The sequence below is a fragment of the Balaenoptera musculus genome, chromosome 1 (genome assembly GCF_009873245.2).
Source record: "Balaenoptera musculus isolate JJ_BM4_2016_0621 chromosome 1, mBalMus1.pri.v3, whole genome shotgun sequence".
NCBI lineage: Eukaryota > Metazoa > Chordata > Mammalia > Artiodactyla > Balaenopteridae > Balaenoptera > Balaenoptera musculus.
In genome coordinates this window covers 29,144,882-29,170,835 of record NC_045785.1, presented here as the reverse complement: position 1 = coordinate 29,170,835, position 25,954 = coordinate 29,144,882, and the positions used below count along the sequence as shown (strand labels likewise).

Below are 25,954 nucleotides of genomic sequence, written 5' to 3'. Positions count from 1 at the left end.
AAACAGACAACTGTCCTCCAGTCAATATGCTGGTCAACTGGTTTCTAGTCATTCCCTTTCCATTCATCTCAAGTCTACAGTCTAGACAGAGGACAAAACAGCATAAGGGCCTCCCTACATACAACAGGAGTCAAGACAAGTGAGGAAGTTCGGAAGAGAAGCCCTAAGAGACTTTCTGGCTAAGTGATTATGAACAGGAAAAAAACAAACAAAAACACTAAAAATGGAAAGCCTGGGGATTGGGAAACCACAGATTCTAGGGTCTTTAGACTGAATTACTTGTATCAAGGGCAACAAACTAAGTATTCTGATAAGAACATAATTAGAATTGGTGGGAGTAAGGGCTTAGAGAAAGGGAGAGGGGGCAGGGTCTTACAAAGGTCCCTCGAGCTCTGCCTCCTCTGTCACTTGGACCCACGAAGTCTTTGGTCCCCAGTCTTGATTTGTCAAAGCCCGTGGTACTCTCCTCTCTCTCCTCGGTCTCTTCAGTGTACTCTTCCGCTTTGTAGGAGTGGGATGACTGGGAGGAAGAGGATGATGACCTGGACCGGTCTCGTGCTCTCCGGTGCTTCCTTTGAAAACAGAAGAGGCAGGGAGGTCAGTAAGTCTCTAGGGTACAGCCTTTGGCTGGGGGCTCATGGATAAGCAGCATAGGGCAATCAGGAGTGTGTCTGTGATGAAAACACTGAAGGCTAGTAACCTGAAAAATGAACTCACCCCCAACATACACACCCAGGGAACCTGGGGAGCTTCCTCCCAATTCTGTCAGTCATGCTGAGTGACACATCTATGTCCGAGCCTGTGATGAACATGGGACATACACAGAAGGAGGAACAAAAGATAGTCTGTGGCCTCTGGCAGCTCAGTCTAATACATGTGCACGAATCAGAAAGGCAGAAGGACCCTAACACTGTATTGAAAGTCACGGAGTATCTGGTACCAGGACAGGCTTTATATACTACCACCTGTTTCGGCTTTACATTAGTTTTATTTCTCATAAGAAGAACACTACCTGTCTTGGGACAGTGTTCTAAAGACTGAAAAAACAATGTGCTTAAAAACTCTACACTGGGGCTTCCCTGGTGGCGCAGTGGTTGAGAGTCTGCCTGCCAATGCAGGGGACACGGGTTCGAGCCCTGGTCTGGGAAGATCCCACATGCCGCGGAGCAACTAGGCCCGTGAGCCACAACTACTAAGCCTGCGCGTCTGGAGCCTGTGCTCCGCAACAAGAGAGGCCGTGATAGTGAGAGGCCCGCGCACCGCGATGAAGAGTGGCCCCCGCTCGCCGCAACTAGAGAAAGCCCTCACACAGAAACGAAGACCCAACACAGCCATAAATAAATAAATAAATAAATAAATACATTAAAAAAAAAAAAAAAAAAACTCTACACTGGAGAGCCTCCCATCGAGCCTCTTAGATAGCCTCAACCACCAGAGGGCAGACAGCAGAAGCAAGAAAAACTACAATCCTGCAGCCTGTGGACCAAAAACCACAGTTACAGAAAGATAGACAAGATGAAAAGGCAGAGGGCTATGTACCAGATGAAGGAACAAGAAAAAACCCCAGAAAAACAACTAAATGAAGTGGAGATAGGCAACCTTCCAGAAAAAGAATTCAGAATAATGATAGTGAAGATGATCCAGGACCTCGGAATAAGAATGGAGGCAAAGATCGAGAAGATGCAAGACATGATTAACAAAGACCTAGAAGAATTAAAGAACAAACAAACAGAGATGACCAATACAATAACTGAAATGAAAACTACACTAGAAGGAATCAATAGCAGAATAACTGAGGCAGAAGAACGGATAAGTGACCTGGAAGACAGAATGGTGGAATTCACTGCTGCAGAACAGACTAAAGAAAAAAGAATGAAAAGAAATGACGACAGCCTAAGAGACCTCTGGGACAACATTAAATGCAACAACATTTGCATTATAGGGGTCCCAGAAGGAGAAGAGAGAGAGAAAGGACCAGAGAAAATATTTGAAGAGATTATAGTCGAAAACTTCCCTAACATGGGAAAGGAAATAGCCACCCAAGTCCAGGAAGCGCAGAGAGTCCCATACAGAATAAACCCAAGGAGAAACACGCCGAGACACATAGTAATCAAAGTGGCAAAAATTAAAGACAAAGAAAAATTATTGAAAGCAGCAAGGGAAAAACGACAAATAACATACAAGGGAACTCCCATAAGGTTAACAGCTGATTTCTCAGCAGAAACTCTGCAAGCCAGAAGGGAGTGGCATGATATACTCAAAGTGATGAAAGGGAAGAACCTACAACCAAGATTACTCTACCCGGCAAGGATCTCATTTAGATTTGATGGAGAAATCAAAAGCTTTACAGACAAGCAAAAGCTAAGAGAATTCAGCACCACCAAACCACCTCTACAACAAATGCTAAAGGAACTTCTCTAAGTGGGAAACACAAGAGAAGAAAATGACCTACAAAAACAAACCCAAAACAATTAAGAAACTGGTCATAGGAACATACATATCGATAATTACCTTAAACGTGAATGGATTAAATGCCCCAACCAAAAGACACAGACTGGCTGAATGGATACAAAAACAAGACCCATATATATGCTGTCTACAAGAGACCCACTTTAGACCTAGGGACACATACAGACTGAAAGTGAGGGGATGGAAAAAGATATTCCATGCAAATGGAAATCAAAAGAAAGCTGGAGTAGCTATACTCATATCAGATAAAATAGACTTTAAAATAAAGAATGTTACAAGAGACAAGGAAGGACACTATATAATGATCCAGGGATCAATCCAAGAAGAAGATATAACAATTATAAATATATATGCACCCAACATAGGAGCACCTCAATACATAAGGCAACTGCTAACAGCTATAAAAGAGGAAATCGACAGTAACACAATCATAGTGGGGGACTTTAACACCTCACTTACACCAATGGACAGATCATCCAAAATGAAAATAAATAAGGAAACAGAAGCTTTAAATGACACAATAGACCAGATAGATTTAATTGATATTTATAGGACATTCCATCCAAAAACAGCAGATTACACGTTCTTCTCAACTGCGCACGGAACATTCTCCAGGATAGATCACATCTTGGGTCACAAATCAAGCCTCAGTAAATTTAAGAAAACTGAAATCATATCAAGCATCTTTTCTGACCACAACGCTATGAGATTAGAAATGAATTACAGGGAAAAAAACGTAAAAAAGACAAACACATGGAGGCTAAACAATACGTTACTAAATAACCAAGAGATCACTGAAGAAATCAAAGAGGAAATAAAAAAATACCTAGAGACAAATGACAATGAAAACACGACGACCCAAAACCTATGGGATGCAGCAAAAGCAGTTCTAAGAGGGAAGTTTATAGCTATACAAGCCTACCTAAAGAAACAAGAAAAATCTCAAGTAAACAATCTAACCTTACACCTAAAGAAACTAGAGAAAGAAGAACAAACAAAACCCAAAGTTAGCAGAAGGAAAGAAATCATAAAGATCAGAGCAGAAATAAATGAAATAGAAACAAAGAAAACAATAGCAAAGATCAATAAAACTAAAAGTTGGTTCTTTGAGAAGATAAACAAAATTGATAAGCCATTAGCCAGACTCATCAAGAAAAAGAGGGAGAGGGCTCAAATCAATAAAATCAGAAATGAAAAAGGAGAATTACAACAGACACCGCAGACATACAAAGCATCCTAAGAGACTACTACAAGCAACTCTATGCAAATAAAATGGACAACCTGGAAGAAATGGACAAATTCTTAGGAAGGTATAACCTTCCAAGACTGAACCAGGAAGAAACAGAAAATATGAACAGACCAATCACAAGTAATGAAATTGAAACTGTGATTAAAAATCTTCCAACAAACAAAAGTCCAGGACCAGATGGCTTCATGGGTGAATTCTATCAAACATTTAGAGAAGAGCTAACACCCATCCTTCTCAAACTCTTCCAAAAAATTGCAGAGGAAGGAACACTCCCAAACTCATTCTATGAGGCCACCATCACCCTGATACCAAAACCAGACAAAGACACTACAAAAAAAGAAAATTACAGACCAATATCACTGATGAATATAGATGCAAAAATCCTCAACAAAATGCTAGCAAACAGAATCCAACAACACATTAAAAGGATCATACACCATGATCAAGTGGGATTTATCCCAGGGATGCAAGGATTCTTCAATATACGCAAATCAATCAATGTGATACACCATATTAACAAATTGAAGAATAAAAATCATATGATCATCTCAATAGATGCAGAAAAAGCTTTTGACAAAATTCAACACCCATTTATGATAAAAACTCTCCAGAAAGTGGGCATAGAGGGAACCTACCTCAACATAATAAAGGCCATATATGACAAACACACAGCAAACATCATTCTCAATGGTGAAAAACTGAAAGCATTTCCTCTAAGATCAGGAACGAGACAAGGATGTCCACTCTCACCACTATTATTCAACATAGTTCTGGAAGTCCTAGCCACGGCAATCAGAGAAGAAAAAGAAATAAAAGGAATACAAATTGGAAAAGAAGAAGTAAAACTGTCACTGTTTGCGGATGACATGATACTATACATAGAGAATCCTAAAACTGCCACCAGAAAACTGCTAGAGCTAATTAATGAATATGGTAAAGTTGCAGGATACAAAATTAATGCACAGAAATCTCTTGCATTCCTATACACTAATGATGAAAAATCTGAAAGAGAAATTATGGAAACACTCCCATTTACCATTGCAACAAAAAGAATAAAATACCTAGGAATAAACCTACCTAGGGAGACAAAAGACTTGTATGCAGAAAACTGTAAGACACTGATGAAAGAAATTAAAGATGATACCAACAGATGGAGAGATATACCATGTTCTTGGATTGGAAGAATCAACATTGTGAAAATGAGTATACTACCCAAAGCAATCTACAGATTCAATGCAATCCCTATCAAATTACCAATGGCATTTTTTACGGAGCTAGAACAAATCATCTTAAAATTTGCATGGAGACACAAAAGACCCCGAATAGCCAAAGCAGTCTTGAGGGAAAAAAATGGAGCTGGAGGAATCAGACTCCCTGACTTCAGACTATACTACAAAGCTACAGTAATCAAGACAATATGGTACTGGCACAAAAACAGAAACACAGATCAATGGAACAAGATAGAAAGCCCAGAGATTAACCCACGCACCTATGGTCAACTAATCTATGACAAAGGAGGCAAAGATATACAATGGAGAAAAGACAGTCTCTTCAATAAGTGGTGCTGGGAAAACTGGACAGCTACATGTAAAAGAATGAAATTAGAATACTCCCTAACACCATACACAAAAATAAACTCAAAATGGATTAGAGACCTAAATATAAGACTGGACACTATAAAACTCTTAGAGGAAAACATAGGAAGAACACTCTTTGACATAAATCACAGCAAGATCTTTTTTGATCCACCTCCTAGAGTAATGGAAATAAAAACAAAAATAAACAAGTGGGACCTAATGAAACTTCAAAGCTTTTGCACAGCAAAGGAAACCATAAACAAGACGAAAAGACAACCCTCAGAATGGGAGAAAATATTTGCAAATGAATCAACGGACAAAGGATTAATCTCCAAAATATATAAACAGCTCATTCAGCTCAATATTAAAGAAACAAACACCCCAATCCAAAAATGGGCAGAAGACCTAAATAGACATTTCTCCAAAGAAGACATACAGACGGCCACGAAGCACATGAAAAGATGCTCAACATCACTAGTTATTAGACAAATGCAAATCAAAACTACAATGAGGTATCACCTCACTCCTGTTAGAATGGGCATCATCAGAAAATCTACAAACAACAAATGATGGAGAGGGTGTGGAGAAAAGGGAAACCTCTTGCACTGTTGGTGGGAATGTAAATTGATACGGCCACTATGGAGAACAATATGGAGGTTCCTTAAAAAACTAAAAATAGAATTACCATATGACCCAGCAATCCCACTACTGGGCATATACCCAGAGAAAACCGTAATTCAAAAAGACAAATGCACCCGAATGTTCATTGCAGCACTATTTACGATAGCCAGGTCATGGAAGCAACCTAAATGCCCAACAACAGATGAATGGATAAAGAAGATGTGGTACATATATACAATGGAATATTACTCAGCCATAAAAAGGAACGAAATTGAGTCATTTGTTGAGACGTCGATGGATCTAGAGACTGTCATACAGAGTGAAGTAAGTCAGAAAGAGAAAAACAAATATCGTATATTAATGCATGTATGTGGAACCTAGAAAAATGGTACAGATGAGCCGGTTTGCAGGGCAGAAGTTGAGACACAGATGTAGAGAATGGACATATGGACACCAAGGGGGGAAAAATGCAGTGGGGTGGGGATGGTGGTGTGCTGAATTGGGCGATTGGGATTGACATGTATACACTGATGTGTATAAAATTGATGCCTGATAAGGGCCTGCAGTATAAAAAAACAAACAAAACAACTAAAAAAAAAAAAAAAAAAAAAAAACTCTACACTGGGGGCTTCCCTGGTGGCGCAGTGGTTGAGAATCTGCCTGCCAACGCAGGGGACACGGGTTCGAGCCCTGGTCTGGGAAGATCCCACATGCCGCGGAGCAACTAGGCCCGTGAGCCACAATTACTGAGCCTGCACGTCTGGAGCCTGTGCTCCGCAACAAGAGAGGCCCACGCACCGCGATGAAGAGTGGCCCCCACTTGCCGCAACTAGAGAAAGCCCTCGCACAAAAACGAAGACCCAACACAGCCATAGATGGATAAATAAATAAATAAAGAAACCCAAAAAGTTAAAAAAAAAAAAAAAGAAAACAGTGTTTAAAAAAAAAAAAACAAAAAAACCCCAAAACTCTACACTGACACAGCAGGCATATAGTAAATGGCAATTATGATCATTCAGTATTATTTCCCTCATTTTATAGATAGGAAGTTCAGGTGACAGAGCTGAGTAGACCTGGATTCAAACCTGGCTCCGACTAATTATACCACTACTCCACAAACCACCTCCCACTTTCCAGTGAGCTCAAACAGCTTTTATTATTAAGCATAGGATCTGTCGAACTCTTCCCAGAGTTATTTCCCATCCTTCCCTTCATCTGGAGGAAATTACAGACTAGGGTAAATCAGACTAATATGATGAGTCACGGTCTGTGTAGTAGAGGTCGGGGCCAGTCCTGCCATGTGGTGCTGGAGAAGGGCACCAACCACGTCTAAGGTGGCAGAAAGGCTGGCTCCCAGGAGTAGAGGAGGACTTACAGGGAGAAGCCAGCCTGTGTCAGTAACCGATCACTGCCCTTCTCCACTATGGAAAGTACCTTGCAACCCCCCAGCCCACCCCCAAACATTCGAGAAGATCAAAGACTTACATGTTTGAATCCTACTAGCGCCTTCTAGCATTTACTCTTAAAAAGGGGGAAATCTAAGTTATTGTCATAGGATTCTTATAACTCAAATGTTTGACTCCTAGACATCAGTGTCATTTCAAGAGGTTTTCAAACATAAGACTCCAGAAAGCCCCATATTTGAGTCCCAACACTGCCGTTTATTAGTTGTGTGATCTTGGGTGAGCCATTCTTCAGTCATATGAGAAAAAGTTCTTCTAAACTGAAGTGTGATATACAATGAAAAGTGACATAATTATCATTTTTCTTCTTTCCCCTGTCACAAAATACTACGGTTGCAAGAGACTTGGTCAAGGTTACACAACAAGTCAGGGGTAGAGGCATGTGTCCCAGGGAAAGAAATCAGGATCAGTCATCCAAGTCCAACCCTGAAATGCTTGAGGGGTTCTTTCTGCTCCCTTTCCACCAGTGACAGTGTTGAAGACTACTATACCCCCACCTAGATTCCCTGTTGAGGATTATCAGATTTTTATCTGTGGGCAGCCCTGAAAGCTGCTAAGGCTCATAATGTGTAAGTAACTGAGTGGAAGGGTAGACAAAGTGGAACAGAAGATCTGAGTTTTGATGTCAGTTGTTACTGTGTGATCTTAGACAAATCGTTCTGAGCTTACTTCTTTATCTTTCAAATGGGCAAAACAGGTAGCTACTAACTGTCCAACTTATCTCAAAGGATTGTTACCAGAAAATGGATATGAAAGTGCTTGCCAGCTAAAGTTCAGAAACACAGAAGTGGTGTAGGTTCTTACAGGAAGGTGTGGGGTTTCAATTGTGCTACCTTTAACGAGGCATGATTGAAAAGTCATGGAACATTCAAAAATGTAAACAGAGACAAAACCTTGGCATAAATGCTGCCTTATGAAGTTCAACAATGCTTACCTTTGTTTAAAGAATATTTGTAACACCTCTCTTGGAAGTGTCTGTGAAACTAGTTTAAAAGGCATTTAAGATCAACAATCTTGTCCTATCTAGTTCCACCCTGTTTCTCTGACCAAACAGTATTATTACCTGACAACAACTTTGAGCCATTTCTAAAACATAACCTTCCCAAGAAGATTTGTGATGAGAAAGGGCATGTCAAAGAACGTGGCCAAAACAAATGCAAAAGGAATTCCCCTATGATTTTCCACACTGTCCCTAGAGCCAAATTAACTGCCCATCTCCCAGGAGGCCTCCTTTAGACAAGGATCATGCCTACTTTCATGCTAAAGTTCTATTTTCAATCTAGGGACCTTAATTGACAGTTAAAAAAAAGAAACTGTACAAGTGGTCATCGTTCCTAACCCCAAGTTCTCTGACTTGGAGGGTCTGCCATATAGCCTAATGGTGGGCAGACAAAGAAATCCACTCAGGAGTCTGAATGAGGTGACAGACAGGGGCTTACGTACTTCTGCTTCTTTGATCCTTTATGAGTTTTCTCTGTTTTCTCAGCTGATCTTTCCCTCGAGTGGCTTGAGTCTCGGGAATCCACTGATTCTCTTGATTTACCTCGTTTAAGATCTCTCTCTTTATGTTTTTTACGACGTTCAATATCAAGGCGGAGATCAACAGGATCATCTTTGTATTTTCCCTCAGCCTGCCAAAAGAGAAATCAAAATTAAGGTTTTGGGGATTCAGGGCTACCAACTCAACCACCCCACAAACTGTGGCTTCTACTCCAATGGAGTGGTGCAGAGGAAGCACTGGGAATGTGAGGCACCTCGCCCAAGCTCGGGAGGGATACAGGATGTTCCACAGAAGTCGCTTCATGAGGATCCCTACAGAGCCCAAACCAGTTCTCTAAAATAATGATGACGACCTTCTGCATATGCTACACACACACGTACACGCACCTCACTTTGCTGTTTCCCTCTGTGGCCCGGTAAAGACTCTGGCTAGCCGACAAGTTGAGAAGGCCAAAATCAACTCTGGAAGGTGTTGGTTAGGCTGGCTCAGGCTTAGTCACCACCAAGAATGGAAATGCTGTTATCTTCCCCTACCTACACTGTGGCAGCTGCCCTGGGCCTATCCTCTACTTGGAATTCTCTCTCAGTACTGAGTCCAATGACAGACAATGGGAGACTCAAGCAGCCTTCCAAAATGTTTAGTTGTATTAAATTTCTCTAGAAAAGGCATATCAAAAACCATAATGAATTCATAATGTGGCAATACCAAGTCAAAGTTTATTTAAAAAAAAGGAAGGGAGGGAGGAAGGAAAGAAGAAAAGAGAAAAAGAAAACCTTTTTTGCTAACTTTCTAGGAAGTGTAACCTATCAGGGTATGTATGTTGCAGATACAGCATGAGCCCAGCAACAACAGCAGCCTTCTACCCCAAACTATCATGCCAAGGGCTTTCGACAGCTCTTTAGAATCTCAGTGAGCAGAGGTGCAATGTGGTTTCAGGCACATTATACACTAAGATTTGTCTCATGGAAGTAAAACCTCCCTAGGGACTTCCCTGGAGGTCTAGTGGTTAAGACTCCATGCTTTCACTGCTGAGGGCCCAGGTTCAATCCCTGGGTCCAGGAACTAAGATCCCACAAGCTACACAGTGCAGCCAAAAAAAAAACCGCAACAAAAAACTCCCTAAAAAGAGGAAGTGATGAGTAGTTCACTTAGCATTAACATTTTACTTATACAAACAACTAAGCTTTTTGTTGAAATAATTTAATTAACAGGAGTGGTAGGTAGTAAAGTTGGTTTATTTTATCACATGGTTTTCTTTTGACAGAGGGAATGGGGCCTCTGTACCCTCCAAAGACAAAAAGAGAAGAAAAACGCAGCTGCAGCTCCCTTAGGCAGTGCCCACAGGACCTCTAATGAGTAGGCTATGTGGGGCAGAGAGGACGGAATCTCTTCTGATGTTTCAAAACCTTGCATTTCACATGGTTAGTGCCAAGCCGGTGGGTACTTGGAGAAAAAGAAAAGGGGGATGGGAGAGAAGAGAGATTGTGCAAGAGTGCCTCTCATTACATTCAACCAACAAGACAAATTTACTTGGAAAACTTGAAAATTACTATTTTTAGAAAAGGTTTCAGCAGCATCGGAAGAGCCATCTCTAATTTTAAGTTACAACTCTATATGGGAATGGTGGTCAAGAAATACTAAGATTTTTAAGAACCCAAATCTAGTACCTCATAGTAAAAGACTGCACACAAGCTTTAACCTCTTAATAACAGTGTTTACGTGCACATCATTACAAATGTAGCTGGGCTATCAAAGCAATGTTTAGCTTTAAAGTAACAGTAATCGACAGATGATAGATATGGTACAATGTTAGAAAAAAATCTGGACTAGCTGCTTAAAACAGTCTACTAAGTTAAGATATGAATATTTCACTCTTCTCTGACATGCATGTCTTTCTGAAATCATGGTTGGAAATAGTGCATGTATATAGTTGATTTGATAATACTTACAAGCAGAAAAATATCACAAAAAGTTTCTTCTCTCATCATGGGCACTTGTTCCAAAACTCCTCTCTTTTTTTTCTCAAGCTCACCTCAATAGACTTTGGGGTCATTTACCATATTCTAACCACTTCACAAAGGTTGTTGATACATTTAATAAAAATTAACCCTTTGTAGTTCATTTTTAGAATTATGCCCATCCTTAAAAGAAAAACACAAACTTAAGTAGAGAGTAATTTAAACAAACACATTTCTGTCAAGTTCATGCCCAACGCACTCATTTTGTTGGAATTACTGATCAAAGCAACAGTTCACCTTGTAGCCAGGTTCCCGGGGACTTTTCATTTCGTCATGAGCCAAACCATGTTTTCTGAATGTACTGGGGGAAATGTCTATCCTCCTAAAATTGAAAACACAAAAATTGTTTAACATTCCATAGTGTGAATATAGCACCTCAGTTCGTAAGTAGAGTGGTGCAAATCATAGGCATTCCTTTTTATTACACTTATGTTGTTTGCTTATATACTTACACTCTCCCCCATAGATGTGCATGCGCGTGTGTGCATGCACAACACATACACACACACACACACTCTCTCTCTCCCAACTTTCCAAACTCAAACAGAAAAAACATCTTATTCCACCCAGTACCATTACAGCCAGGAAAACAGACTCATCTACAGCCGTGCCTATAATTTCAAATTCACATCAAGATTATCTATGCCCTGCTAACTTCAAAAAGCAGTTTTCATCTTGGGAATTAAAATATAATGGCCCTTGGGACTTCCCTGGTGGCGCAGTGGATAAGAATCCACCTGCCAACGCAGGGGACACGGGTTCAATCCCTGGTCCGGGAAGATGCCACGAAGCAACTAAGCCCATGCGCCACAACTACTGAGCCTGCGCTCTAGAGCCCATGAGCCACAACTACTGAAGCCTGCGTGCTTAGAGCCCGTGAGCCACAACTACTGAAGCCCGCATGCTTAGAGCCCGTGCTCCACAACAAGAGAAACCACTGCAAGGAGAAGCCTGCGCACTGAAGTGAAGAGTAGCCCCCGCTCACCACAAGTAGAGAAAGCCCGCGCGCAGCAATGAAGACCCAACGCAGCCAAAAAAATAAAATTTAATCTTTAAAAAAAATACAATAAAAATAAATACAATAAAATAAAATATAATGGCCCATTATTCACCAATAGGATGAGGTCTAAGTGAGAAACAACTGGCTGGCATGACATAAATCCCAAAAGACCCTAAATCCAAGACTGTTGTGCAAACATCGTCCTCCTACCTACTGCAAAGGTTCAAGAGCTGACTATTAAATAATTAAAGACCAACTTTGTTTCTAGACAAAGTCCCTATTTGCTGAATGAATAGACTCCCACAACCGAATGTTTAAACCTCTGGGCTTTTAAAACACTTTGACATAATCCTATAAGCTCTCCGACCTCCAGCCCCACCTGCTGCAAATTCTTCCAAAGGAAGGACTAATATATGAAATACATGGGTTGCTTAAAGAAACAACATCTACGCTATGTAAAGAAAGCTCACAGTGATCTTGGGTTACTGTCTGCCAGCTCCCAATACAAGGGTTCATTTATACCAAAAGGGCTGTTTTCCTCAGGCCCAAAGTGAGAAACTTATAGTCATCAAAGCATACCCTTTCCACTACAAACCACCACTATCCTAGAGTCTGGAGGGTGTTACCTTAAATTCTGCTGATAATGCAACTAACAAGTTGCAAAAACAAGACGAGTGTATTATCTGATGAGCAGACTTTTATGATCGCCTCTAGTGTAAGGCTGAGGTCCTCACCTGTGAATCTCTGGGCTTTTCTTGTTTTTAGCTGCCTCCTGCTCGCTTCCTCTCTTTAGGTATTTAGTAAAGCGTTCATGCAATGTCATTCCTGAGGACCCAAAGTGATGCTCTGTGGGGAGTCAAAGAAAAACATATCAGGCTATCAAAGGCACACCCAACATTCAACTCGTGTGCTTGGACCTGCAACCACAGAGATGTGACTAAAGTAGTCAAGTCCATATAAAAAACATATTAGAAAGAAGAAGGAAAAATGGCTGGTTCAGACAAAATCCAATGTCTGATTTCCACTGTAGGACATGGATACAAAGAGAGAAGCTAGAGCTTACTATCCTTTGATTCAGAGCACCAGCTCCTGCTTGAGTTCCAATTTCAGATGGAACCTGTAACTGGCCCAAACCCAGCTTCTACATCACATTCCCCAGCCTGTCCACCTCCATTTGCCCAGGAGATGGCAAAATAATGTGGGGAAGATATCCATATCCCAAGATCTAAAAGAAGCCTCCAGAGGACTCTACCTACTAGACAGGAAAAGACAGAGGGGCTGGGAAAGCCAACTTTCATACCTCCTTTTCAAGCAATTTAAACCTTCACATGAAGGATTTTACCTATTCTCATGATCACAGGTTACCACTAGCATTTCATAATGTTCAGCTCTGTAATTAAAAAATGGAAACTTCTCCCTGGAAGAAATTTCCTTCAAGCTAGCCCCTAGCTTCAAAGGCCCCTATCAATGAGATAAAGATCCCTGATAGACTCCCCCTCATGCCCCCACTCATCCTTCTGCTTGTTAGAGAGGAAGCTAAGCACGTGGAAAGGGACCCTGAGCAGGCTGGGGTCTGGACTCACCTTTAACATGGTGAACAATGGTCACTATATGCTGGGCAAACAGTTCTGAAGGGCTCCGCTGAGACTGAGCTGACTGTATGTGCTGGAAAATGGATCGAAATTCCTGTTCCTTTTTGTTGCTATGAACTAGATCCCGACAAAGCTTTCGTTCCTGAGCCAGTAAGCCACTGGGTCTGAAAAAGAAACACAGGGAGGCCCAATGTAACAAGATACACAGAAAGTCAGAACATTTAAATCCTAAAAATGAAAAGCGTGCTTTAAAAGAGTTAAATTTATCTGTAAAGTTCCTTTTTTAATTCCTACGAAAGTAAAAAGTAACCTCAATGCACCATAACTATGGAAAAAGGCATCCAAGATCTCTCTCTTCCCTTTTCCCCATTGGAATCTAATAGGAACAAATGGGTAGGATGAAGCATTAAACCTCAGTGATTCTGTTCTGGGGGTCTCTGCTGGTTTTAACAGATGACAAACAGGAAGGTGTTTTAAAAGACCAACTAGTTTGGCCATCCAGGGCCACTCAGTGAAGCAACACAATGCAGCAAGAGTGGGATGTGGCTAGAATGCTGTTCAGGAGACTTCCAATTGGCTTTGCAGTTTTTACACCAGGTAAAAAGCAGCCTGGGCCTCATCACTCGTTCCTGAAGTTCTCCTGCCCCCAGCCCCAACCTTAAAACTGTTACATTATTTCATGAAGGCCTGCAATAATAGATATCGTGACTTAGCTAAGAATGGAAAAATGGATCCTGCATGGCTCCACAGGCAAAAGACATCTCAAGCATATTAAGGAAGGCAACAGGACGAGGGTGGAATGGGGCCGGCGGTGGGGCTTACAATGTGATGAATAGAGTGCAAGAGAGAAGCAGAGGGGACCCAGCATCAAAAAAGCCAGTCACTATAGCCTAAAAAGACGCTTCACCACTGCTATGATACTGCCCCCAACATATAACTGCTCAGTGATGCACACTTCTCCACTGAAAACAGAGAGACACGAGGGTATCCACACTGAAAATGAGACAGCGGGGAAATACATGAGGGGCCTGTCCTCGTTCCAGAATGACCTCAGGGAGAGAGGTTAGGCTACTAAAGCCCTGAGGGTCAAGCTGGACTGCAGCTCACCTTGCAAGGTCCTCATCAAAAGAGTCCATCCGGACATTGACCTGGGCCTCTCGAGTAATGGAAAAGGAAGACTTCCCCGTGGAAAAGTCTCCTTTGGCTCCTAGCTTCTCTCGGCTCTCAGAGGTCTTTCTCGGGGGAGGTGATGAGCTTTTCTCCTGGACTGCTTTGTAAGCAGTCACTCGGAAATTTTTTTCAGGCACAAATCCCCTGTGCCCACTTTCGGTTCTCTTGGGTCCTCCCCGATCCTCCTTTTTGGATCTCTCTGAGAAAGACTCCTCCTCCAACTCCTCCGTTTTTCTTTGCTTTTCCTTCCCTGGAGGTGCGTACATCAGGCCCTCCCATTTGCCTGACTTTTCCTCATCCTGGTTTTTGTTTGCACCTGCTACAACTTTCGACATGAATTTGGGTTCATCATCAAACTCAGATTCCTTCCTTCCTTTAGCCTTGTCTTTATCTTGATCATCCATCTCCTCCTTGTGGAAGTCAGCCATCTTCTTCTCAAAGTCATCTCGGAGCTTATACCTTTTAGGAGACTGGCTACCCCGAAAAGGCTTCTCAGTATCAGTTTTGGGAGCAAATGGATCAGATTTCATTTTTGTATCACCCAAGCCCGCATCAGAGAAGCTCCCTTTCTCTTTCATTTTCTCTTTATCAGTATTTGTTTGTTTCTGTTCCTTATCCTTTCCATTCTCTGTCTTCTGCTCATCTAGATACCTAGTTATGAAAACACAAGGGAGACACACAAGAGGCTTCTTAAGCAACTTGATCTAAAATAAACTAGCACCATGTGCGAACGGTCTTAGGTTTTTGCTTCTCTAACAAGCATGTCTTGTGGATTCCAGTGTTACGAAAGGAGTCTTGGTTACTTTCTATTAATTTCTAAAAAACTGCTCTTCACAGATCTATGAACTTGGCATTTAAGAGAAAACTATATGGTCTACGGAGTTGTGTATTACAAAAACAAAAAGAAAATAGCAAAGGCAATTTTTAGGATACTGAAAAACAAAAACCTACTTACCTGTAAGTGGTCTAGGAAAAAAAAAATTTAAGGTCTTATCCAACCTTCACTCAGTCACTTAAAATCTGCTTTCAGCAAAGTTAACATAGAATGTTCAACCTTGGACTGTTCTGCTTTTATACAACTCACATTTGGAAATACAAGTCTCAAAAGAGACTTCAAATTTGCTTCAAGTCACCTAGAAGACCTAAGTATGAAATATACTGCAAACACAAATAAAAACAGAATACATGTTAATTGGGGGAGGGGGCAAAAATCATCCTACTCATTCTTATGGAAAAGCAGAGCTCATGCCCAAGTGTTCTAATGAGATTCACAGTCCTGGCAAGGAACAAAACTTGTATTTCAAAGCAGACTTACTGAAAGCTGCAAAGTACAGATTCTGAATGTCTCATTTGTACCATGAATGGAAAAAGTCTGATCATGTTACAGTTGCATTAATATGGCAAAAAAGAACCAAAGGACAGCAAGGCAGCAAAGAATATACTAATAAAAGGAAAAGGTGGGGGCAGGAGGGGAACCACCTGCTCTGTAAGGCCCTCTTAACAACCTGGTCCCAATACAAGTTCCCTGTTATGTCTCTGCCACCCCCATCCATCCAACCACATAAAAAAGATTCCAGTTCCAACTCACCGTGTCCCCCAGGGTAGAAAGACAGAGACACTGTTATGTCCTCTCCTAACACACAGCCTGGTTGGCTTCTACTGGGACATACACCCACTTTGTGATTTTAAAACAAGGTCTTCCTGGACTAAGCCTTGGACTTTCCCATTCTGCCCAGTCTCCTCAACTGGAGGGTGTGAGGGCGGGAGGGCGCAGCTCTTCACCATGATGGACTGACGCAGATCGATCACAGGAGATGGTGGGTCCTAGAGGGTCTAACAGCTCCAACAGCCATTCATTTTGGTAAAGACCACATTTCTTGATGGCTGACCCACGAATCTCTACTGTTCTCTAGCTTATACTGGTAGAATCCAAGGCAAACTTTAAATGTGAAAACACCACTGCAGAGGAGTCTAAAGAAACTTTATGCTGCAATACAAATTCAGGAAGGCAGGAAAACTAGAGTTAAGCTAAAGGTTTCCTTGGGTGATGCTTTAAAGTTTGCTAAATGAAAAGTTGAGGAAATGGGATTACCTTATTACCATTAATCAGAGCTCTACAGATCACATTACAACTAAGCTGCCACCTGGTGAGATAAAAACAAGCAGACGGGAAACAAGACACTTGCCTCTTTGTATAGGCTGCTCCGCCTGGAGCAGCAGCCTCCTCTTTCTGAGATGAGCCATATGTGGAGCCAGTGGCCGGTGGACTCTTACCCATGGGGCTCTTTTTGGATGGACTCAAGGACCCCGAGCCATGGTCAAACTGACCTTGGTGTGTCCCAGCCTGGTACCCAGCACCACTCTGCAGAGTTGAGCCCATCTGGGATGTGCTGGAAAGCGGAGGGCTAGGTTTGGGCACAGGGCTAGGACGAGGTGACCGTCTCCTCACCACCACAGACTGGAGGGGGCTTTTGAGAGCCGGGCTTCGTTCCCGAGGACTCAGCTCAGACACGGCTGAGGCCCGTGATGCAGAACCAGCACTGTATGTGGTGGCATCTGGCCACGGCTTTGAGCTCTCAGACGCTTTTGTGTCTTGAGAGGTGCCTCCAGAGAACGGCTGCTCCTTGGCCTCATCTCCCTGGTTATCCCCGGCAGCCTGAGACGGCCGGCTATCCTTGGAAGAAGACTTTTTCTCCTTTGCAGACTTGCGCTTAGAAGATTCAACTCGGCTGTGGTTGGAGGAAGAACGAGAGGATGAGGAACGCCTTGACCTGTCAGAGGAAGACTTATCGGAGTTTCTAGAATGGCTCCTGGACCTTGGTGAAGGGGACCTTCTCTTTGGGGACCGGGATCGGGAACGGCCCCGACGAGGACTGTATGCTTGCCGGTAATTCTGCCAATTTGAGCGGTAGTTTCCATAGCCTCCTCGGTTGTACTGGCCCCATGGATAAAAGCCTCTGTTGCGCCCACGGAAATAATAGGGCCTTCTATAGCCTCTGTTGTGACCTCGGAAATCCCGGTTCTGATATACTCTTGGGTGATTTCTCTCTCTGTTATGAGCTGGAGAATATGATCTGGAACGAGACCTAGAACTGAAAGAGGGGCAGGGGAGGGAAGAAATGTTTGAATTTTTGACACAAGCATTTTTACTCAAGAAAAACCTGCCAACAAAGAGGTAAATCCCTCTTCTTATGTATCATAATTAATTAATTTCAGTTGTTTTCAAACAAAAGGTACAAACTTAAATATTTAATTCTACTCTTATAGCCACATTAAGTACAAAAATAAAGAATCACTTTAACAAATGAGACAGTGAGATGCTTCATTAATACTGTAGCACATTCTAAATGGAGATGTATTTCTACAGTGACTGAGAAAATATAAAAATGTTCTTAATGTAGTAAACTAAACAAACACCATTTTAATATAGTATACTAATTACTTAGAGTTTCACAGGCACAGAGGATTTTACAGGTAGGTCCCTGGGTCACTGGAAGTGATCCCTGCATGCTGTGGTACCCAGACAGGTAACTATTCAGATCCTCTGGCCCCACACTGCTTACTCCCCATCCTTTCCACCTCTCTTTGTCTGTGCAGGGCTAATTTCTCAGCTTCCACTGAGACTTGGGGTTGTAAAAAAAAAGTTACAACAGGTCTAAACCAAAGAATACTTAAATAGGGACTTAGAGAACTCATCTGTTCAAAGCTTAAAAGAATTTTAACTGAAATCAGATCAGCAAAGCATATAAATATTGTTGTTTTTTTTTAAACTGGGAATCTGGAAATGGTCTCATTATCTAGAAGGTCAGGTTTCTGTGGCTGAACTACAAGGTCTTACCCAGGTGCCACAAGAGGGCACCATCTGACCATAAGACACCGAAACACACAAGAGCGTAGCAAAGAGGAACTACAAAAACAGCCCCACACTTGCACATCTTTAAGGTCAACCTAAAGCCTAGTGTTGTGTTCTTCTTAACAATACAGAACTCTAATTTAGCAAAGGTACATTTCCAGACCCGTGGGGATTCAACAGTAACCTAACTCTGTAAAAATTACATGTTCACAAATGCCAGGTTTGTCAATGACAGGGAGCTTTGTTTCCATCAAAAAGCCAAAAACTGTATTTGTTGGTGTAGAAAATCCAGTGGGCTTCTTTGATACCACTAGTCGTGTCAACTATGATACAGAGCATTAATTAGTCACTACTTCTAAGTAGTTAACTAGAAATACGTAAAATTACTAGAAAACTCCAAAAATATTTTCTTTACATATAGAATAAAAATCCTTCAGTTCATAAGCAGGGCTTCTCATATCAGACCTAACTGGAAACAGATGCAAATGTGACAGGTTTTAACAACTAAACAGAATGTTATTTTCAGAAAGAAACTTACACTCAGAAGATAAAGTGGGATTGGTTTCCCACTACTTACTACCCACCATGCTCAGGTTCTTTATCTACCCCAAGAACAACAGGAACTAGTGAAGATGCAGCATACTGATGGCTGTTAATGGTTGCTATTTAAGTACAATTTTAAAAAACAAACTTACCTTTCACATTTTTCATTCAAAAATAGTAACAATATAAGAAAGAAGGGAGAGGCAGATGCAGCTATGAAACTGAATATGACCCAATTTAATGGCTGTACTTGAGGGAGGTGATGCACCACCAGCACTAAGGAGGGTTTAATTCATGTTCCCATCCTCAGAGGCTACTGCTGCTTCTGTCACCAATTACTAGTGAGGGCCCTGCGGCATACTGCATCCAAAACCCGCAGTCACTGCACAGATGCAGGAATATGAGTCTCTGCAGATTGCAAATTTATTTACGAGAAGTCACTTAAAAGGATACAACAGTCTGAGAAATACAAGGAAACAACCAATTTTCTCCAATTCTGTAGAACTCAGCAGTTAGGTTAATTTAAAGGCATGGTTTCTCAAACTCTCTGGACAGTATACTTTCCTTGTAGGAGAGGGAAAACAAAAGAAAAAAATCATGAAACAGATAAGCCAGAATTAAAAATTGAACATCCAGTGGCAAATTTATCTGTTTCTAAAAAACAGAGAAGTCAGACTAGAATCAAATATAAAAACATGTTTTCTAGTGGAGATATTCCTCCAAAATAATCTTCCAGGTATTAGGACAGCACATGGAGTGTCTCTAGACCTACCTCAGCACATATTGCCTGCGTAAGATATCTTTCCCTCATTTGCCAAGTTGATGACCATGCCAAATGATCTGTAGAATAAGGAGAAGCAATCTGTCCAGACAGATCCCCCCAGAACTCCAGCTATCACAAATACTTCAGAGCTGGTTAACACTTTTCAATTTGGGTTATGTCAGTTCAATTTTCTCTCTGTTTTGGTTGTACAGCCTCTTCTTTTTGAACCAATTATTTAGTTTCCATTTACTAGATTAAGTTTTAAAGAACCAAATTAGCTGAAACTGAGATTTAAGCAAACCAGATCAAAAGACTCTGGGCGCAAGGTAGGAGTTTACTAAGAGTCTCTGCTCGGTCCTATGGCCTTGATAGCAACTTCCTGAGGTAGATGTATTTAGTGGACTTTCCCTCATTTTTGGTTTGAGAAGGTAAAACAGAATTTTACTTACATACAGACTCTGACACAATTGGGCAACAGAGAGACTTTATCTAGCACAGGCCTCAAACAAAGTTTGGTATAAAAATGTGTGCCCAAGAAACATGGGAGAGAAAAATAAAGTTAGGATTGGTTACCCTGAAGGTGTAATGTTATCTTAAAAAAGAAAAAAAAAACATGGAGTGTTTCTTTTGAGTGAGAGACTCAAAGTTTGTAACTTCCTGTTCTACACTATATGGAAGTCATTAACATTTATGCACACCTATTTTTTGTTCAATCTCTGCTCTGAAATTAATTTTCAGACAGGCTTCTCACAGATTCCATTTAAGAATTAACTTATTCTTGGGCTTCCCTGGTGGCACAGTGGTTAAGAATCCACCTGCCAATGCAGGGGGCGTGGGTTCAAGCCCTGGCCCGGGAAGATCCCACATGCCGTGGAGCAACTAAGCCCGTGCGCCACAACTACTGAGCCTGCGCTCTAGAGCCGGCGAGCGACAACTACCGAGCCCACATGCCACAACTACTGAAGCCCGCACGCCTAGAGCCTGTGCTGCGCAACAAGAGAAGCCACCGCAATGAGAAGCCCGTGCACCGCAACGAAGAGTAGCCCCTGCTCGCTGCAACTAGAGAAAGCCCGCACACAGCAACGAAGACCCAACACAGCCAAAAATAATAAATAAATAAAAATAAATAAATGTATTTTAAAAAAAGCATTAACTTATTCTTGTTGGGAGGGTGGGGGTGGGGGGGAAGCCTACCAACCATTTGTTTATAGACTCTTTTAGAAGTAGGACTATGGAAACCATCAAGAATAAAGATTAACAACAACTATTCCTGAGTTTATTTTAAACTGCATAATTCATTTAAGAGAAGGGCTCTAGATACTCATCTAAAATAATCAGCAGGGGCGCCAAGTGGTAAAACTGAGAAATTGTCTCCTTGCCTACTGCAGCTCTGACAAAAAGAATGAAATTGTACAAAGATCCCCTTTTGGTATTTAAACATTTAGATACATCAATATTTCTCTAATACACATACAGAAACTTGTATTTACTAACAGGTTCTTATCTACTCACAAAAGAAAGTTTTAAAGAATGAAAAACCGAACTCATAACACAACAAAAGAGGAAAGATGCCGGAAGTTTGGCATTATATTCCAAGACATTCCTGAAACAGGAAATAATCCAACTAAAGGTGTAGAAACTGACTAAATTAAAGAATACTGGCAATAAATTCAAAAGAATTATTTGCACATTTACTAAGGCAAAGTGATGTCTACAATAGTGATTTTTAGGCAGTTGCAAGATGTGTTTTACTAAATAGATGCAGCTTGTTAGTAGTTGGCATATCAGGTATATATATACAAAGGACTCCTGATTAAGTTTTCTAAGGTTTAATTATTTTAGTGAGTTAAGGTTTCTTTTCCTTGCAATGTTGATCATACTATTAATCCTCTTAGCTATCCTTTCTTTGCTGATGATGCAAATAAACCTTGGTCCAAGCCTCCAAAAATACTTCAGTGAAAAATAATCAGGTGTAGAGATTTGAAGCAAGTAGCTTAAATACAAATAAAATGCTCTTTCTTCCACAGTGGATGAAAAACAGTATGTGCTGGCAGGAAAGAAAAGGAATTAGGCCAACAGCATGGCAATCAAAGTTGATTTGGATTTGTAACATTTGAAGAGACCTGGAATATCTTACAGCCCAACACGCCACCTCAAGCCAACCCCGCACCTCCATTTGACACTCACAGAAAGGGTCTAAACAAAAGATCTTCAGAGACCTATACTGACCGATCAATGATTACCTCATTATACAATCACACCCCCTTACCTCAGCCTGCGTTTCCTTGAACGAGAGACAGACCGACTTCTGGACCGAGACTTCGAAAACGAACGAGAACGAGATCTTGATGCAGATCTTGATCGAGAAGAGCGAGATCCAGACTTAGATTTGTTTGTTTTTGACATCTCTAAAGAGAGGGTCGCTTTTCAATTACACCTAATGTAAGAAAATAGAATCAAACAAATGAGTGAGCCCCTTTGCAAATGAGTGAGTCCCTTGAACTTCTATGGACACTTAGAAACAAACAAAAAAGATGAAATGACTGTTAAAACCAAACAAAACAAAACACTCTTTGCCCTTTTACCAAGGGGCATTTCTAAGCAGTACAATTCCGAACATACCAACCCACAGCAGCAAATGGAAGACCTGACCTGTAACTCTAACTGGGGGACACCATGAAACACAGACAAAAATGAGGAGAGCTAACGATAACCTGGGGCACACAGTCTTTTCTCAATAAGCAGACAAGTTTTGCAAACTAAGTTAACTGTTAATAAAAGTACTGAGATGACCTGAGACAGGCTTCCCAGTCCTCACAGAAGAAACTCTATGCAATGACATCTTGGTTATAGAGTATGTGGCACATCTTACCATTTCCCTACTTCCTGGACCCTGAATCCATGAGGCATATCCTTAATATTTACTTCAAAGGAAAAGGTTTAAAGTGTGAGAGATTCTGTAATCTCCTTTACACTTACAATTATGTATTACACCTATAATTATAATCATACATCTGCTCATTACATCTATAGTTATATCTTTCCATTTTGTATTTTTCTAACTTTTATCTTCTTTTTTATCAGTATTACCAAGTACCTATGTATATTATTTATCAAAGAATTAAAATCTGTTTATTTGTGCTCAAAAAAAAAAAGTGTGACAGAATATTCTCAAATATTGTAATACCACAACAGGATGTACTACATCCTGTAAAATACAGGATTTTTTTTTTTTGGCTGCGTTGGGTCTTTGTTGCTGCGCACTGGCTTTCTCTAGTTGTGGCGAGCAGGGGCTACTCTTTGTTGCAGTGCGCGGGCTTCTCATTGCGGTGGCTTCTCTTGTTGTGGAGCACGGGCTCTAGGCGCACATGCTTCAGTAGTTGTGGCTCGCGGGCTCTAGAGCGCAGGCTCAGAAGTTGTGGCGCACAGGCTTAGCTGCTGTGCGGCATGTGGGATCTTCCTGGACCAGGGCTCGAACCCACGTCCCCTGCATTGGCAGGCAGATTCTTAACCACTGCGCCACCAGAAAAGTCCCAAAATACAGGATATTAATCCATAAACATAGGACTAAAGTAATTTATAAGGAGAAGAACCTCTACTTTCTTCTAGCCCATCACTAGCTTCAAGAGTCAACCTTCTTTCAGAGTCATTTTCCCATGAAAAAAAACAAAATTGTTTTTTCCTTTTTTTTCAAAGATCAGAAAGCTAGTTAATACCCAAACCAGACCAGAACTCCAGGACTTATCCTATCACACCTCGTTGCCTCACTGCTTAACAGAAGATTCTTTTATGTAATGTTGCGCCTGGCTTGTGAAGGGAAAACAATAATCAATGAACATTTCACCCTCCCCTACCTCTCAGATTTTCTTGTTATTCAGATCCCAACTCAAAAGCTATCTCCCCAGAGCTTTGCCCTGGCCACCCAATCAAAAGCAGCCACCCATTCTCTAAAGTCTAGTCCAGTACCTTGTTTTCTTCTTAGGAGCACTCAATCCAGTACTTGAAACTTGTTTACTTTGTACTTGTTTACTTTGTTTTTCCTCCTCTACCCAAGTAGGATGTAAGCTCCCACCAGCAGAAATCTCATTTTTCTTATTTACTGCTGTATCCTCAATGCCCAGAACAGCAAACACTTAAACAGTATTTTTATTAACTTATCCTCAAGGAGGATATTATTACATCCCTTTTTACAGATGTGGATACTGAGACATAAAGAAGGTAACTAACTTGCCCAAGGGCACTCAGCTTTAAGTGGCAGGGCTAGGATTTGAACCAGGTGACCTGGCTCTAAACCAGTGCTCTTAACTACTATTATACAGCCTCGCCAGAGCAGTGTCTGGCACACAGAAGGCATGCTGAGACTTGTGGGATGAATAAATGAATGCAAGTCTCCACTCCTACTGAGTTTAGGATCTGGTAAAAAGGGCAAGACAGAGACAAACTGAAAGGTGGTATCTGTTTATAATTACTATATTCAAGTTTTAGATTTGAATTTTAAGAACTTTTGGAAAGGCAAAGAAGTCCAAGAAGCTGCTTTGGCTCCAGCTCATAAGGGAAATAACCATAATCTCAGAGACATAAATTTAGAAGAAGAATGAGAAATTGCTAGGAAGCCAGAGACAAACAGTGATGAGTAAGAGATTGCTAAATGAGGATACCAAAGACCTACAGTCTAGATCCTGCCAAAAGGATCAAACTGTTACATGCTTTAGCAAGGTCAAAGATGTTTCAGTTTGGAACCAATTTTTGGAAGTAGTGTCATTATACAAAGCCAGGGTAGAGGAATAAGTTATTTGGAGATATGAGGTGGAGGTGTAAATAAGCAATTTACAGAAACTGAATATTGAAAATACATTGTTTTTCTGGTTGGCCTTCAGCATATTTGGGGATTCTCTAGGTTCATTCTTGCTAAATGGCTTTTTTCTGTTACAAGTCTAGGGGTATCTTTGCCTAGCAACTTCTCTGTCCAGTCTTCAATTTAGCTTAGGCTAGAAATAAATACCCTTTTAGATCAGTTACACAATGGGTGGACAATATCAGACTTTAAAAGAAAAGGGGAGGGAATTCCCTGGTGGTCCAGTGGTTCGGAGTCCTCACTTTCACTCCGGGGGGCACAAGTTCAATCTCTGGTCGGGAAACTAAGATCCTGAAAGCCTGTGCTGCCCGGCGGGAAAAAGGGAAAAAAGAAAAAGAAAAAGAAAAAGAAAAAAGGAGAAGGGAGAACAAGTCAGTAGAAAAGGAAATAATCATTTCAACTTCAAGTCACTGGAAAATTAAGAACCTAATTTTCATGAAGAGGAAGAAAAAGGTGTCATCTAAATACAGATAGAGAGACTTCCCTGGTGGTCCAGTGGCTAAGACTCCGCGCTCCCAATGCAGGAAGCCTGGGTTCAATCCCTGGTCAGGGAACTAGATCCCACATGCATGCCGCAACTAAAGGAGTCTGCAAGCCACAACTAAGGAGCACACGTGCCACAACTAAGGAGCACACGTGCCACAACCAAGGAGCCCACTGGTAGCAACTAAGACCCGACACAACCAAATGAACAAATAGAAAGAAGGCAAAGTATTTTTTAAAAATACAGATAGAGCCAAATTTAACACTTCTACCTATATTAAATTTACTAGAATTGACAAATGTACTCAAGAGTCACAATACTGTGACACCACCCTCACTCCTAGAACTTCTTTAATGTGAACTGAAACTAATTTTAAAACATCACTATTCCCTGAGAGTTAAGAGGAATAACTTTGGATGATACAAAACCAGAGCTGGAAATAAATCAATGAATATCTTAACTCATTCAAGAGAACTCTAGAGAGTGGACAAACAATGGTAAATTAAAGTAGACTTGGTCTTTGCCTCCATGGAGCTTATAATCTAGAGTTACAGATAGATAATAACCAAGTGAGCAAGCAAAAATGTAATTTCAAATTCTGGTAAGTACTAGGAAGAAGGCAAAGAGCGCATAATGTTGGCAAATTTATGAAGTGTGGTAGTGAGTTATTTAGATAGGATGGTCCAGAGGTGGCATTTAAGCTGTCACCTGAAGACTATGAAACAGCAAGTCACACAAAAAAGGAAAAGGTCCAAAAAACCGAGAAGTCTCTTCTCCTGATATACATAAATAGATT

The 25,954-nt window shown here is 41.1% G+C and overlaps 1 protein-coding gene across 5 annotated transcripts in view; it reads right to left on the bottom strand.

The window, feature by feature from the left end:
- Nucleotides 1-131: 131 nt before the first annotated feature.
- The window catches only part of THRAP3 (thyroid hormone receptor associated protein 3), a 74,787-nt gene continuing 48,964 nt past the window's right edge, over nucleotides 132-25,954 (bottom strand). For 3 of the 5 annotated variants that reach the window (XM_036847040.1, XM_036847056.1, XM_036847051.1), the window contains exons 3-10: nucleotides 22,089-22,256; nucleotides 16,847-17,752; nucleotides 14,598-15,311; nucleotides 13,482-13,654; nucleotides 12,633-12,744; nucleotides 11,136-11,220; nucleotides 8,823-9,010; nucleotides 134-572 (exon numbers count right to left, since the gene is read on the bottom strand). In XM_036847040.1, the coding sequence (XP_036702935.1) occupies nucleotides 323-572; nucleotides 8,823-9,010; nucleotides 11,136-11,220; nucleotides 12,633-12,744; nucleotides 13,482-13,654; nucleotides 14,598-15,311; nucleotides 16,847-17,752; nucleotides 22,089-22,225 (2,565 nt within the window). In that variant the 5' untranslated portion in view covers nucleotides 22,226-22,256 and the 3' untranslated portion in view covers nucleotides 134-322. Of the gene's footprint in view, nucleotides 573-8,822; nucleotides 9,011-11,135; nucleotides 11,221-12,632; nucleotides 12,745-13,481; nucleotides 13,655-14,597; nucleotides 15,312-16,846; nucleotides 17,753-22,088; nucleotides 22,257-25,954 lie in introns of all 5 variants that reach the window. The other 2 variants (XM_036847064.1, XM_036847074.1) reach the window with 1 other exon arrangement.